The 15,208-nt window shown below is 51.7% G+C and overlaps 1 protein-coding gene across 1 annotated transcript; it reads right to left on the reverse strand.

Moving 5' to 3' along the window:
- Positions 1-4,978: 4,978 nt before the first annotated feature.
- LOC121852746 (zinc finger protein 668-like) lies at positions 4,979-14,066 on the reverse strand. The gene is made up of 6 exons (XM_042346637.1): positions 14,011-14,066; positions 10,977-12,065; positions 9,203-9,861; positions 8,603-8,707; positions 8,108-8,195; positions 4,979-5,039 (listed from the first exon to the last, which is right to left on the reverse strand). The coding sequence occupies exons 1-6, from the start codon at positions 14,064-14,066 to the stop codon at positions 4,979-4,981; spliced, it is 2,058 nt and encodes a 685-aa protein (XP_042202571.1).
- Between the last annotated feature and the right edge of the window lie 1,142 nt (positions 14,067-15,208).

Consider the following 15,208-nt stretch of genomic DNA (forward strand, 5'->3'; position numbering starts at 1 on the left):
CACTCAGTCGCACCACCTCCTCAACCACCAGAGGATCCACACGAGCGAGAAGCCATACAGGTGCGCCACGTGTGGCAAGGCATTCAACCAGCCGGGGACGCTCTTCAACCACGAGAAGACCCACGCGGGCGAGAAGCCCTACGGATGCGCGGCATGCGGGAAGCGATTCGCACAGTCAAGAGTCCTCGTCATACACGCGAGGACCCACACGGGCGAGAAGCCCTACAAGTGCTCCACGTGCGGCAAGTGCTTCGCCCAGTCGGGCAACCTGTGCATCCACAAGCGCACCCACACGGGCGAGAAGCCGTACGCGTGTGACGTGTGCGGCAGCTCGTTCACGCAATTGGGCACCCTCCGCGTGCACTGGAGGACGCACGCGGGCGGGAAAGCCTCCTCCGGGTCGGGGAGCCTCCGGTCACGCCGGCAGGTCCGCGCGGGCTCGAGCGCGTCGACGCTGCCAGCCAGTCCTCCCCTCCTCCGCCGCTGCACCCGTGGGAGGGCCGGGCGTCACGAGGGCGCGACTGCCGCTGGGGAGGTCGTGGCGAGCCTCGGGGGTGAGGGTCCCGCGGCGACCCCCTCGGCGACCCCCTCGGCAACCCCCTCGGCGACCCCCTCGGCATCGCTAACATCAGAACGTGGAGAGACCCTCAGCTTCGAGACGTTGCTGGGGGTTAAGGTAGAATGCGACGGTGAAGATCCTCCCGCCTCCCTACCGAACATGAAGCGGGAGCGCAGAGGGATCGCCAGCTTCGAGACGTGGTCAGGGGTGAAGGTGGAATTCGACGGTGAAGATCCTACTGCCTCCCTGCCGATCGTGAAGCGGGAGCGCGGAGAGATCGCCAGCTCCGAGACGTGGCCAGAGGTGAAGGTAGAATGCAACGGTGAAGATCCTTCTGCCTCCCTACCGATCATGAAGCGGGAGCGAGGAGAGATCGCCAGCGTCGAGATGTGGCCAGGGGTGAAGGTGGAACATGGCAGGGGGGAGGATTCTTCAGTTCCCCTCTCGATCGTGAAGCAGGAACAGGAAGAAAGCCCGGCTGTCAGACGCGGCTGGGGTTAAGTTGGCACACGGGAGACCGAGTCTCTGCTTTGGGAACGGATGTTGAGGTCTACGTGGAAAGAGTGAAGGAGGAGGCTCCAAGCAAGCATGTCGAGTGAGAGTGAGTCCTCGACTGGGACCTTTGTTAATTTGGTGGCACGGGTGGAGGATGTGTACTACACAGGGGGCAGGTCTCGTGGAGCGGAGATTGAACACTCGAGAAGCTGACAGAGAGAAAAATAAATGTTGAGAAAATGCCGCGCGACACATTGGCCGTTCGAAAGCACGAGCGTGTCTGCACGACTGTGAAGGTACACAACGTGGAGGCAATATTTTTTGCTCTGAGAACAGATACACGTGAAGTGAAAACTACGTAGACTCTTTGTTTTATTTGACCAGGTAAGGCCCACCACTGAGCCACGTAGCTCTTTTTCAGAAGCGACCTGGCCATCAACGAAGTGGCCTATCATCAGTGGCGGCACTGTGGCGTGCAAAACAAACAGTGCAGGAGCAATACATATATACATACAAATTAATAAATAAGTAATATTTTAAAATACTGTTTTTAAAAACACGCTTTAATGAAATGTACCATACTCGTAATGGCAAAACTCCATGACTTCAGGAAGTGGCCCCGAAGCTTGCCATAACGTAAGGGACCGTGGTGATTTACAGCCAACATTAGTTGAGCGTGGACAATTAGACTCAAGCCGAAACATAACATAAAAAGGATGGTTTAAAAAAATATTTTTACGATAGAATATGGTATTGTCACCAGTAAGACATAAGTATACGAAGTTTGCAGTCTATACCACATTGGGAAGTGGATTAAAATTTAGTTACAAGATTTGAGGATACGACAACAGACAGAGTGAGTTAAATAAAAGTGCGTAAAATACTATCTAGAATTGAGGTTTTTATGGGTTAGATCGCTTAAATATGAATGTCGTTAAACCCACCACCACCCGAAAGCACATTAGTAAGGTTTGTCAAGTAAACAGAACATGCCAATTCGTTACTAGTGTAATGTCTCTCAGACGACACAAACTGTAGAGGCTTGCTTTAATTTGAGATTAGCCGACCGTACCCTAGAGCACGCAACCTTTGCAAATGCTCCTCAAATGTGCGAGCAAACACAGTGATATCATCTAAGTAAATCAGGCAGGAGTCCCATTGCAGTCCCGCCAGGACCAATTCCATAAGTCTCTGGAATGTGGCAGGCGCTGAATGCAATCCTATTGGGAGACAAATTTGGTAGAGTCCCTGAGGCGTTCGAAATGCAGTTTATGTTCGAGAAGACTCATCCAGGGGTAGTTGCCAAAACCCCAACAGGTCCAATGTTGAAAAGAATCCGAGCGCCCGACAACACGTCCAGGGAATCATCCATACGTGGAAGCAGATCAGCGTCTGCCACTGCGACTTTGTTCAATTTACGAAAGTCGAAGCAAACCTTAAACTTCCGTCTGGTTTTTTCACCAACACCACAGGGACTCCCCAAGGGCTGGTTGATAGTGAAATTATATCAGCCGCCAACATTTCCTCCAACGCCTGCTGTACATGTTCCTTTTCTACAGGACTCAAACGATATGAGTTCTGTCGAATAGGAGCTGCGTCGCCCGTATCAATATGGTGTTTCAGCAACGAAGTACGACCAATGTCAAATTTGCTCTTACTGAAAATGTCGGAAAATTACCTTAGCAAAGATCGCAATCCGTTCCGTTGCGCCTGGGATAAATCAGGATTTCCCACACAATTTATCTGCCCATGTCCCATCTGACTCGGCTCTCTGTTCCACTCCCTGCAGCAGAGATAATAGCCTAAAAACATGGAGGCATCGCGTGAGCTAACACTGTTCCCACACCTACATTCAAGACCTGTAGAAATGGCTCTTGGTTCATCCGAAGGATTGTCTGCACACCCACCAGCGTAAGCCCTCGGGTCGCTGTGTTGGACGGTGTAAAGAGGACTCCCGCCTCGGCGTCAGCTGATTGAAGCTGCGGTAGCGCAAAGGGACCAACATTTGCGTGCCTGGCGGAATCTATTGATTCCTTTGCCAAGGCTTGAACTGTAACGTTCGCCACAGTATTTTTACATGGGGAATCCAAAAAGAACAATCTTTGCCCTGACGGCATCTCGACACATCCTTGGTCTGTCAGAATCTTTAGGGGCATCCTGCTAAAAAAATCTGTACCCAAGAGGCAAGGCACCGCCAGAATTTTTTAAATCAATACGGGCCTCGACATTTCAATTACCCCACTTCTGACACCAGTTTGTATGATTCTCGGGCGACACGAACTGTAAAGGGCTTTAAACTTAATTTGGAGCTTTCGTGACTACAGGAATTACTCTTTGGTTCTTTCGGTAAAGTCACGTATAAAGATAAAATAAATTAAATACTAGCATACGACGTTTCGATTGCAACACAAGCAATCATCATCAGGTATAAATGAAATAGAAACACAAATCTAGTATACTTAGAAATGTAATGTAATACAACAGAGAGTCGGATAACATAACAGTCAACACCCTACCTGGTTGATTACGTTCTTCCTGAGAATGCTAAATTTGAGAGAGAGATAAAACACAGAACCAGAGACATATAGACAGACATATAAGCATATAAGTAATATAAGTAGAGGGCTTTCTTTATTTTGATCAGGCGCTTCACGCAGATAACTTGGCCAGGGATGGCACGCAGATCACTTGGGACAGGGATGACACACAACTCGCGACGACGCGAAGACACCAACGACGCGAAGATAGCGACGATGTGAAGACAGCGGCGACGCGAAGACAGCGATGACCCCGATCCCACGGCAGCCCCGAACCTTGCTCGTCGCCTCCTTTTATGCTTGGCGTGGCCCTGACTCCGCCCCTGGCCATGGCCCCGTTCCCGAACTTCCCTGGCGATTCCCCCTGTGACAACTCGCCCCCTATTATTTATCAACCCTGTAATTTCTGGTCGTGACCACTAGTCCACGCACTGTATTTGCACCTGCACTGTCTCCACAGACGTACTGTCTCCACACACGCACTGTCTCTACACTAGTACACCACACGGGTGTGTTGGAGAGTAAATCCACATTCACAATCTGATTACGACGTTTTGCCAGTAATTACAACGAGCATCATCAGACGACAGCCATATTTGTGGAGAAATCCTGTTTCGTTCCTAAATCCCTCTGCCCTTCTGTTCGTACCTCCTTCCCGGCTGTGTTCCTGCGGTGAGCAGGCATTTTCTGTGTCTGCGCCTTGGTCGTGGAATTCTCTACCATGGAAAATTCGTTTAACCGACAATGTAGATGAAACCATATCTTAAGTCAGTTTATTCGACGTAGCTCTCATCTTCTCTTGGCCTTTCCTTAAGCTTAATCTTACAAGGCGCTTTGAGACAGTGGAAGGCGCCTTTCAAATAAATTACCTACATTTATATTTGCGCAATCTAACAAAAAAAACTCATGGATATTGGTCGCGAAAACCAACGTGTTAAAATGAAAATACTGCACGTCTATACATCACCCCATGATGCAGAGCCTGAGAGACGAGTGTTAAGTATGGTGCAGTAAATGCGATAACTTTTTGTCTATTTGTATTGTTTCTTTATGCCAACTTCATATAATAAACGAATATAAAACACGGAAAAAAACAACACCTACAAACATGTCGAACAATAATGTGCAAAATAAGTTATTTTAGACAATGATGACGATTTAGTGATTGTCCGATGTTTTTGAAAATCTGGCACCTCCTCCCCCAACCCCGCAAGCCGGTGCAGTTTCAAGTGTTTGCGTTTTAAGTAACTGTTACTCAAATATATACAGAACAGATACTGCTCTACTTATGAACATTCGACTTACGAACTTTCAGAGATTGGAACAAACCCGGTCCGGTGCGTCCAGTTGCCTGTTCAGACCGAGAGTCGTAAGTTCAACTGCCCGCTCAATAGATGGCGGTGGTGGCATCTACATCTGCAGAACCTGAAGAACCAGTGGCATGCCATCTGTAGAACGAGAAGAACAGTAGCATCTACATCTGCAGAACTTAAAGAACCAGTGTCATCTACGTCTGAAGAACGTGAAGAATTAGTGGCATCTACATCTACAGAACGTAAAGAACCAGTGGCATCTACATCTCAAGAACTTGAAGAACCACTGGCACTATGTCTGCAGAACATGAAGAACCAGTTGCATCTACATCTGCAGAACATGAAGGACCAGTGACATCTACATCTGCAGAACATGAAGGACCAGTGACATCTCCATCTGCAGAACAGGCATCTACAGGAGAGTACACAACTTTCAAAGCCATTCCCGTGTTTAGTGTACACGCCGTACAACACGTTTGGAATTGACAAGAGTAAAGTGGGGACTTACTAACAAAGCAACTTACCTCTGGAACATAACTCATTTGTAAGTAAAGAAGTCGCTGTATAGGGTATATATATGTGTGTGTGTACACGGGGTATATATGTGTGTGTACACGGTGTATATATGTGTGTGTACAGGGTGTGTTTGTGTGTTTGTGTTTGGAGCCATTGAAGAGGGTTCTACAATGTCTTCTTGGTTCTTTCGGTAAAGTCACGTAGAAGGGAAATAATAAAAATAAAACATAATGAAATAATTCTCACGACGTTTCGGCCACAACGCAAGCAGCCGTCCTCAGGTGAAGAACAGGTCTGTCATTCAGACGCTGTCTTTCCGATATACCTGTTCTTCACCTGAGGACGGCTGCTTGCGTTGTGGCCGAAACGTCGTGAGAATTATTTTATGTTAAATTTTTATTATTTTATTATTTCCCTTCTACGTGACTTTACCCAAATAACCAAGAAGATGAATCCCTGCAGTCACGAAAGCTTTAAATCGAAAGGTTCTACAATGGTCACACAGTGCTTGGCTACAACTAAACCGCGATACCCTCGTTGCTGATCTCGTCAAGGAGCTATAAACCATCGCCACGCGACACTCCGGTGGTCATACTCGTAGCAGTAGCAGCAGCGGCAGCAGCAGCAATAGCAGCTGCGGCGGCGGTGGTGGCGGCGGCGGCAGCGGCAGCAGAAGCGGCTTCGGGCTCAGCCGTCGAATCGAAGCCAGCAGCCACCGCATCATGGCTGCGCGACACTTTCCCATATGCTTCCGCGGCCGTCTGGAACGCTCTCTTTCCAATATTAGGAAAATGCTGCGAGCTATGCGTCATCGCCTAGATTGACAAACTAATTTCTTTGGAAGCTGCTGCTTGTTGGTGTGGTGTTTAGTTTGTTGTCCTTCCCCATCACCCGAACCTCCTATAACACTGGTTAACAACTTTTGCAGCTGTTTTAGACTAATTTCAGGGTGCTGATTCCAAATCTGATCACAGATTTGCTCTATCACATCTCATTTTATGCTATCGGCATACCCCATTTACATTGATTTTACCCGAAATTAACTCTGTCACTTATGGTTGCAAGTTGTTGCGAGTCAGTGACTGCTTTAGTGTTAAAATATGGTGCTGTATTTTTAGGATAGTGTGTTTATAATATCATTTTATGTAGATATCCACATTCATTTAATATTTATCTTCTGCCGTTTTTTATTGAAAATGCACTATTTGATATCTCAAAAACCTGATTTGATAAACAAAAACTGATGCCAGATTTGGAATCAGCACCCCAAAATAACCTTAAACCCGTTGGAATACCTTATGCCAGAATAAGTGTGTTGACCAGTGTTATCAACGGTCGGCTATGTACGGTGCGAAGGGAAGTTCAACGTACGTAGGTAAATCTGTTCAGACCTGAACGTTATTATCCGTCTTCATCTTCCCGCTTCACAATCGAGAGGGGAAATTAATAAACTTTCAGAGTCAGAATCGTTACTCATCCAGGGGCAATCCGATGAGCTATGAAGCTCTTTGTCACAGATGTCCAGTAGGGGCACGGGGGATCGCAAAGTTACAACAACAAAGTACAAAACACGATACGAGTGCAAAGTATAGGAAAAGTAAATAAATTACTTAAAAACTATTTTTTATTGTTACCAGGTAAGGCCCCTACTGAGCTATGTAGAAGCTCTTTTTCAGAAGTGACCTGGGCCATCACAAATGATAGCAGCGCAACCAGGTGGCTGACATCATCATCACGTGGAAATGTATAGCAGCAGCTATGCATGTCCACATCATGCGTGGTGATGTTGATTCTCAATGTGGAGGGGAAAAACCGGAGGACCCGGAGAAAAATCCACGCGACCACGGGGAGAGAGCGAGAGACATGCAAACTCCAAATATACAACAGGCGTCAGGGTCGGGATCGAACCCACAACCTGCGATGATCCCAATGCTGCTGTATATTTGGAGTCTGCGTCTCTCTCCCCATGGTCGCGTCGATTTTTCTCTGGGTCTTGTTTTTTTCCACACGGTGATGATGATGATATGTTGAGCTGGTATCATTTGTGATTGCCCAGGTCGCTTCTGAAAGAGAGTTCCTACATAGCTCAGTGGGGCCTTACCTAGTAGCAATAACCAAAAATATTTGAGTTCATACCAGGCGAGGGAGGTTAACATCTCGCCACAGCGGCAGATCGGGGGAGGGGGGGGTGGTGGGGGACTCGGGGTCAGGAATTTATGACATCAACAAATGGCACTAAAATACAAACCTCTCTTCCGTGGTTCCATCAAAACGGCCGGAGTTTCATTCCAACTCCAAATTCACGGCCACGAAGGCCACACGAGGGGGCGTAGGGGTGGGTGGGTGATGGGGAGCGTCCTCTATGTCGTTGCCGCCGCCGACGACGCCGCCGTCGCCTTCACTGCCGCCGGCCGCGTTTCAAAGCCGGAGGAGGTGGTGGTGGTGGGGGCGGTGGGGGGGGCGTTTCTGTTGGGGCCGCTGGCCCCCGCGGTCCCTCCTGGCCCCCGGGATCTCTCCCTCACGCATCCCCTATTCCATTCGCGTTGCCACACCGCCCTAATACCCGCTAGGGTGTCGCCGGCATTCGAACGCGACGCCCCTACTCATCCAGCCCCACGCAGCGCTCCCCCGCTGCGAGCATACGTACGCACAGCATGATCAATCAAACGCCATACACCGTTACGTACAGCTCTCGCACGCTGCGAGCGTGTGCCCGTCTACCGCCCTGTGCAGCACTCGTCTCCACGTCGAGTACCCACGTTACCAATCGCGCACCTGTATCATACACGGAGCGAACGTATGCACACCCACACACACACACGCAGCTCCGTGCACTCCAACTCAACACTGACTACTCACGTTATGATCGCGCACCTGTATCATACACGGAGTGAACGTACGCGCACACACGCAGCTCCACACGCGACACCCACTCTCGCGCCGCTCTGCGCAGCGCTCTGCGCAGCGCTCCCACGAGGCGAGCCACTGTATACGCAGCACCACATGCGTTCACACTTCTCAACGAGATCACACGAGGCCACGATCAGCTATTAATGATTTATTGTCTGCTACCTGGGACTGGTTGTTGAGTCAGTATGAATGGACGAGGCTGGCCTACTTTGATACCTTCATGCCTATTCCCGATTTATCTGCTTATGATCCTAATGCACCTTCTTACTCACGGTTAGGTGCCCACGGAGGTCCGTTGATCCCGTGCTCGCAGTGTACCTCGATGCGTCGCATGGACATCCGGGTCGCTGGGCTGGAGAGCGTCTCGTGGCCTGATCCTGGAGCAAGAGAGAGATCTCCCGTTTTCGCCCCCTTTTTATCGTCCCTACATCAAAGGGATGCTGCTCCGCCTGTCGTCGCCCCCTCCCAGTTTTTCTTTAACAATGGGCGCGCGCCCGTTAGGGCGCGTGCCCTGACGGGCACAATGCTTATGCCCCTCTGCCGGCCCCGTCGATACGTGCGTGTGTGGGGTGTGTGTGGTGCGTTTCACCCGCGGTGGCCGAGTGGCCCCTTGCTGCGACCTTGCAATCTTAATGCCGGTCGCAGCACCGCGCAGTAGCATCGGGGGAGGTCGTCCAATTCCCTGGTCACCGGAAATCGTGAAAGTTATCCCGATAAGGGCTTCTCGGATTAAAACCGGTCGGCCAGGTGACCTCCCCTCGGAGCTCTATGGGGGGGGGGAAATGCGTGCGGGTGTGTTTATGTGAGGTGAGGTGAGGGGGACGCGGGGTTGGCTCTGTCGCTTGGTGGTGGCGAGGTCGTAGATGGGGCGCCTGCTGAACGGCTTCGTGGCGGCGGCATCACATTTCTCTTCGCCTGCCTCGCTCCGGTGGAGAAAGAGTGGTCGCCACCGCCGCCACCGGACGTCCGCCGTCTTCTTGGTTCGCCTCCTCCGCCTCCGTTTCCGCGGGGAGCGGGAGCGTCAAACGTCTGAGCCGAGGCACCCTCCGGTTCGCCGCCGGACGGGGGTCGCGATGGCAGGCCGTGGACGTTCTGGTGAATGTGAAGGGCCCTGGAGTCTGCAAACTCCTTGCCGCACGCGGCGCACCGACACGCCCTGCCACCCTCGTGGACCCGCCGGTGGGCAACGAGGGTGTCCGACCGGGCGAATATCTTGCCGCAGTCGGCGCATATGTAGGGTATCTCCTCGGCGTGCGCCGCCCGGTGCTCGCGGAAGACCTCGGCGTCGATGAACACTTTGCCGCACTCGGCGCACTTGTGTGACTCGCGCGCGTCGTGCGTCGCCTGGTGGCTGATGAACACGCTCAGCTTGTACGTTTTGAACGGGCAGTGGGGGCACCGGAACAGAGCGGGCTCCGTCCACCCCTTGTGCCGCTTCATGTGGTCGTCCAGGGCGGGCAGGTTGACCACGAGCCACTTGCAGATCGGGCAGAAGAACTTCATCTCCGCTCCGTTCCGTTCCGCGTCGGCACTGGGGCACGCAAGGGCAAAGCAACAATCATAAAATGAAAAATTGTGTGATGCGCCGCCGCACGATATCCATTCACGGGTGAACCGCTACACTTCGCTGATGATCTGAGGAGCATGAACCGTCGTTATGTAAACTCTCCAACCGTCATCCTCGTAGCAACAGCGGCGCATTGTTGCGCGGCGCTTTGAGATCCGCTTCTTCTGTGGCCGTCTGGAACGCTCTTCCCTTCCGATATTAGGAAGCCACTGGGAACTATGATGCACTTTTAAATCATCATCTCGATTGACAAATTCACTTCTTTAGAACTGCTTTTTGTGTTTCGTTTGTTGTCCTTTCCCCGCACCTGCGATTAGCACAGTTGGCTGCGTCGTGGCGAGATGTTAACTACCTCTGCTGGTATACAGGTCTTGGGTTCGATCCCGACCCTGATATCTGTATATTTGGAGTTTGCGTGTCTCTCTCCCCATGATTGCGTGGATTTTTCTCGAGGTCCTCCGGTTTTTCCCTCCATATTTTGAATCGACATCACCACGCGTTCAGAGTACAGTATTTGGCTGCTCTAAATTGTCATACTATGATAAGCCACTTTGATGAGTTGCTATAATTTGTGATGCCCAGGTCGCTTCTGAAAAAGAGCTCCTACATAGCTCAGTGCTGGGGCCTTACCTGGTAACAATAATAAATTGTTTACTTTTGGCAAGGCACGGTGCAAAATAATTTCAACGTACACACATACATAGAGTAGTGAGGAACCAAACAGAAGCGGGGAAGGCAGCAGTCCAGCGTTGAGCCAAAAATATTTCCCAAGCTCTGCGGTCCTTTATATAATAAGGTGTTATCAGCCAAGTCATGAGAGCTCATACGTGGGTGGAAACTGAAGCATCCGGAGAAAAACCCACGCATGCGATGGAGTAGCGCCACCCCACAACAGACGGAACAGATGGAGATTAGTCCACACACTCTGCTACTGTACCGCTTTTTCCCGGCAGAGCTAGGCGGTACAGCTCCTCCTCAACCGCCATCCACGGGTAGAAGGGAGTGAGATGGAACAGATGGAGATTAGTCCACACACTCTGCTGCTGTGCCACCTTCTACCTGGCAAAGCCAGTGGGTACGGGTCCTCCTCAACCTCCACCCACGGGTGAGAGCCTGGGCAGGTGAGAGGCTGGACAGGTGAGAGGCTGGACAGGTGAGAGGCTGGGCAGGTGAGCCTGGGCAGGTGAGAGGCTGGACAGGTGAGAGGCTGGGCAGGTGAGAGCCTGGGCAGGTGAGAGGCTGGGCAGGTGAGAGGCTGGACAGGTGAGAGGCTGGGCAGGTGAGAGGCTGGACAGGTGACAGTCTGTGCAGGTGAGAGGCTGGACAGGTGAGAGCCTGTGCAGGTGAGAGGCTGGACAGGTGAGAGGCTGTGCAGGTGAGAGGCTGGGCAGGTGAGAGGCTGGACAGGTGAGAGGCTGGGCAGGTGAGCCTGGGCAGGTGAGAGGCTGGACAGGTGAGAGGCTGGGCAGGTGAGAGCCTGGGCAGGTGAGAGGCTGGACAGGTGAGAGGCTGTGCAGGTGAGAGCCTGGGCAGGTGAGAGCTGGACAGGTGAGAGGCTGGGCAGGTGAGAGCCTGGGCAGGTGAGAGGCTGGACAGGTGAGAGGCTGGGCAGGTGAGAGGCTGGGCAGGTGAGAGGCTGGGCAGGTGAGAGCCTGGACAGGTGAGAGGTTGGGCAGGTGAGAGCCTGTGCAGGTGAGAGGCTGGACAGGTGAGAGGCTGGGCAGGTGAGAGGCTGGACAGGTGAGAGGCTGGGCAGGTGAGCCTGGGCAGGTGAGAGGCTGGACAGGTGAGAGGCTGGGCAGGTGAGAGGCTGGGCAGGTGAGCCTGGGCAGGTGAGAGGCTGGGCAGGTGAGAGGCTGGGCAGGTGAGCCTGGGCAGGTGAGAGGCTGGACAGGTGAGAGGCTGGGCAGGTGAGAGCCTGGGCAGGTGAGAGGCTGGGCAGGTGAGAGGCTGGGCAGGTGAGAGCCTGTGCAGGTGAGAGGCTGGACAGGTGAGAGGCTGGGCAGGCGAGCCTGGGCAGATGAGAGGCTGGACAGGTGAGAGGCTGGGCAGGTGAGAGCCTGGGCAGGTGAGAGGCTGGGCAGGTGAGAGGCTGGGCAGGTGAGAGGCTGGGCAGGTGAGAGGCTGGGCAGGTGAGAGGCTGGGCAGGTAAAAGTCCCCCGTATGACCTTAACAGGCAAGTAAGTTCTGTTAGCGATTAGCGGCCAATGAAGGCTGGCACCATGGTACACGAGGGGGTGGGTGGCCAGCACCACGCCCGGCCGCCTTTCTCTCCCCAGTGGTGATGTTTACTACACACCGCACCAGGTTACACAGACACACAGATGGACACAGATTTACACACCCCAGAGACACAGACTAAGATACACAGACTAAGACACATACTAAGACACAGACACACATACATGGATGGAAACAGATTGACATACACCCAGAGACACAGACGGATACAGACACAGATGGCCACAGATTATCACACAGCAAGGCCGTAATTATAATATATATTGGGGGGGGGGGGACATACCACCCCCCCCAATATTCAAATATGCTCAAAATGCCCCCCCCCCCCCAATATATTGCTATAAAATAGATTTCTGTTTATATTATAGTGGTTATGGTTGTACTTTATTAATCCCTAATCTCTGCCATTACATACAATGAAACAAGAAAAGGTAAAAAAGAAAAAAAACGGAGCAATGTAATACAATACACTATTATACATTATTGTACAAAATAAATAAATAAGTCCATCCCATGTGTTAGTGATTTTTTTATATTTTAGGCAGGAAATGGCAGGAAGTTCGTTTTCAAATTTAGATTGATTTTTTCTGGGGGAGGGGGACCCCAGACCCCTTGGAAGATTTGGTCCCCCCCAATGTTGACTCCATGGCTACGGCCTTGTCACACAGACGAATACAGACAGAGACACACAGATGGCCACAGATTGACACACAGACACATACAGATGGCCACAGATTGACACACATACACAGACGGACACACACAGATGGCCACAGTTTGACACACAGACAGATTGACACAGATCGATACAGACAGACACACATAGATGGCCACTGAACGAAACACACAGATGGCCACAGATTGACGACACGACCCACACAGATGCCGGATTGACACACACAGACGGATACACACAGATTGGAACAGAGACGCAGACCGATACAGACAGACACACACAGATGGTCCACAGATTGACACACAGACGGACACACACAGATAGCCACAGATTGACACACACACAGACGGATACAGACACACACAGATTGGAACAGAGACGCAGACCGATACAGACAGACACACACAGATGGCCACAGATTGACACACAGACGGACACACACAGATGGCCACAGTTTGACAGACAGATTGACACAGATCGATACATACAGACACACACAGATGGCCACTGAACGAAACACACAGATGGCCACAGATTGACATACACAGACGGATACAGACCACATACACAGATGGCCACAGATTGACACACACACAGACGGATACAACACACAAATTGGAACAGAGGACGCCAGACCGGATACAGACAGACACACACAGATGGCCACAGATTGACACAACAGACACATACAGATGGCCACAGATTGACACACAGACGGACACACACAGATAGCCACAGATTGACACACACACAGATGGATACAGACACACACACAGATTGGAACAGAGACGCAGACCGATACAGACAGACACAGATGGACACAGATTAACAGACACGACGGATACAGACAGACACACAGATGGCCACAGATTGACACACACAACAACCAACCGCCATTCGCCACTAAGTGGCGGTGACGTCACCACGACGCTTGTGCCAGGCCAAGTGCACCTTGAGGCTGCCACGTGAAGTGTCGAACGCCCGCTGGCAGGAGGTCACGGGGCAGGCCCAGGTGCCACGGGTCGACTGACCGAGATGACCGAGATGACTGGCTGATGCACCACCTGTGCCCCCTACCGTACACACAGACCGATACAGACACACACACACACGGATGGCCACAGATTGACCAGACACCACAGACCAGACACACGGGTGAAGATTCTCCCACAGTGACACAAAGACGCGGGACTCACGCAGACTCGGGCGACTCGGTCGTGACGTCACCATTTCCTGCTCGACGTGACGTCATGTCTCTCTCCAACCACCAAGCGCCCGCCGCGGGGACGTCTCCCCCCCCCACCACCACTTAGTGCAGTGTTGAGTCTATGGTGCAGTGTTAGTCTATGGGTGGTTGAGTCTATGGGCAGTGTGAGTCTATGGGCAGTGTTAGTCTATGGGCGTGTTAGTCTATGGTGTAGTGTGAGTCTATGGGCAGTGTGAGTCTATGGTGCGTGTTGAGCTATGGTGCAGTGTTGAGTCTATGGACGTGTTGAGTCTATGGACAGTGTTGAGTCTATGGAGTGTTGAGTCTTGGGGCGTGTTGTCTAGGTGCAGTGTTGAGTCTATGGACGTGTTGAGTCTTGGACAGTGTTGAGTCTATGGACGTGTGAGTCTATGGTGCAGTGTTGAGTCTTGGACAGTGTTGAGTCTATGGTGCAGTGTTGAGTCTATGGGCAGTGTTTAGTCTATGGTGCAGTGTTGAGTCTATGGTGCAGTGTTGAGTCTATGGTGCAGTGTTGAGTCTATGGGCAGTGTTAGTCTATGGTGCATGTTGAGTCTATGGTGCAGTGTTGAGTCTATGGTGCAGTGTTGAGTCTATGGTGCAGTGTTTGAGTCTATGGTGCAGTGTTGAGTCTATGGGCAGTGTTGAGTCTATGGGCAGTGTTGAGTCTATGGTGCAGTGTTGAGTCTATGGGCAGTGTTGAGTCTATGGACAGTGTTGAGTCTATGTGCAGTGTTGAGTCTATGGGCAGTGTTGAGTCAATGGGTTCTTGGTTCTTTCGGTAAAATCACGTAGAATGGAAATAATAAAATAATAAAAATAAAACAATAAAATTATTCTCACGACGTTTCGGCCACAACAACGCAAGCAGCCGTGACGTCACGTCACTTTGTCCTCCACAGGTCGTGACGTCATCACCACCACCGGTCGTGACGTCACGTCGGCGTTGCTTGCTGCCACTTTTCCTCCCCCCGCTTCACGTCACTCGCACGCGACGGAAGGAAACCGACGGAGAAGGAGCGGAGGCCGTGAGTGAGAGAGACCGTGGGGGAGAGGCCGTGGGGGAGAGACCGTGGGTGAGAGGCCGTGGGTGAGAGGCCGTGGGTGAGAGGCCGTGGGTGAGAGGCCGTGGGTGAGAGGCCGTGGGTGAGAGGCCGTGGGGGAAGGCC

Source organism: Callorhinchus milii, unplaced genomic scaffold (assembly GCF_018977255.1).
Source record: "Callorhinchus milii isolate IMCB2004 unplaced genomic scaffold, IMCB_Cmil_1.0 Scaffold1222, whole genome shotgun sequence".
NCBI lineage: Eukaryota > Metazoa > Chordata > Chondrichthyes > Chimaeriformes > Callorhinchidae > Callorhinchus > Callorhinchus milii.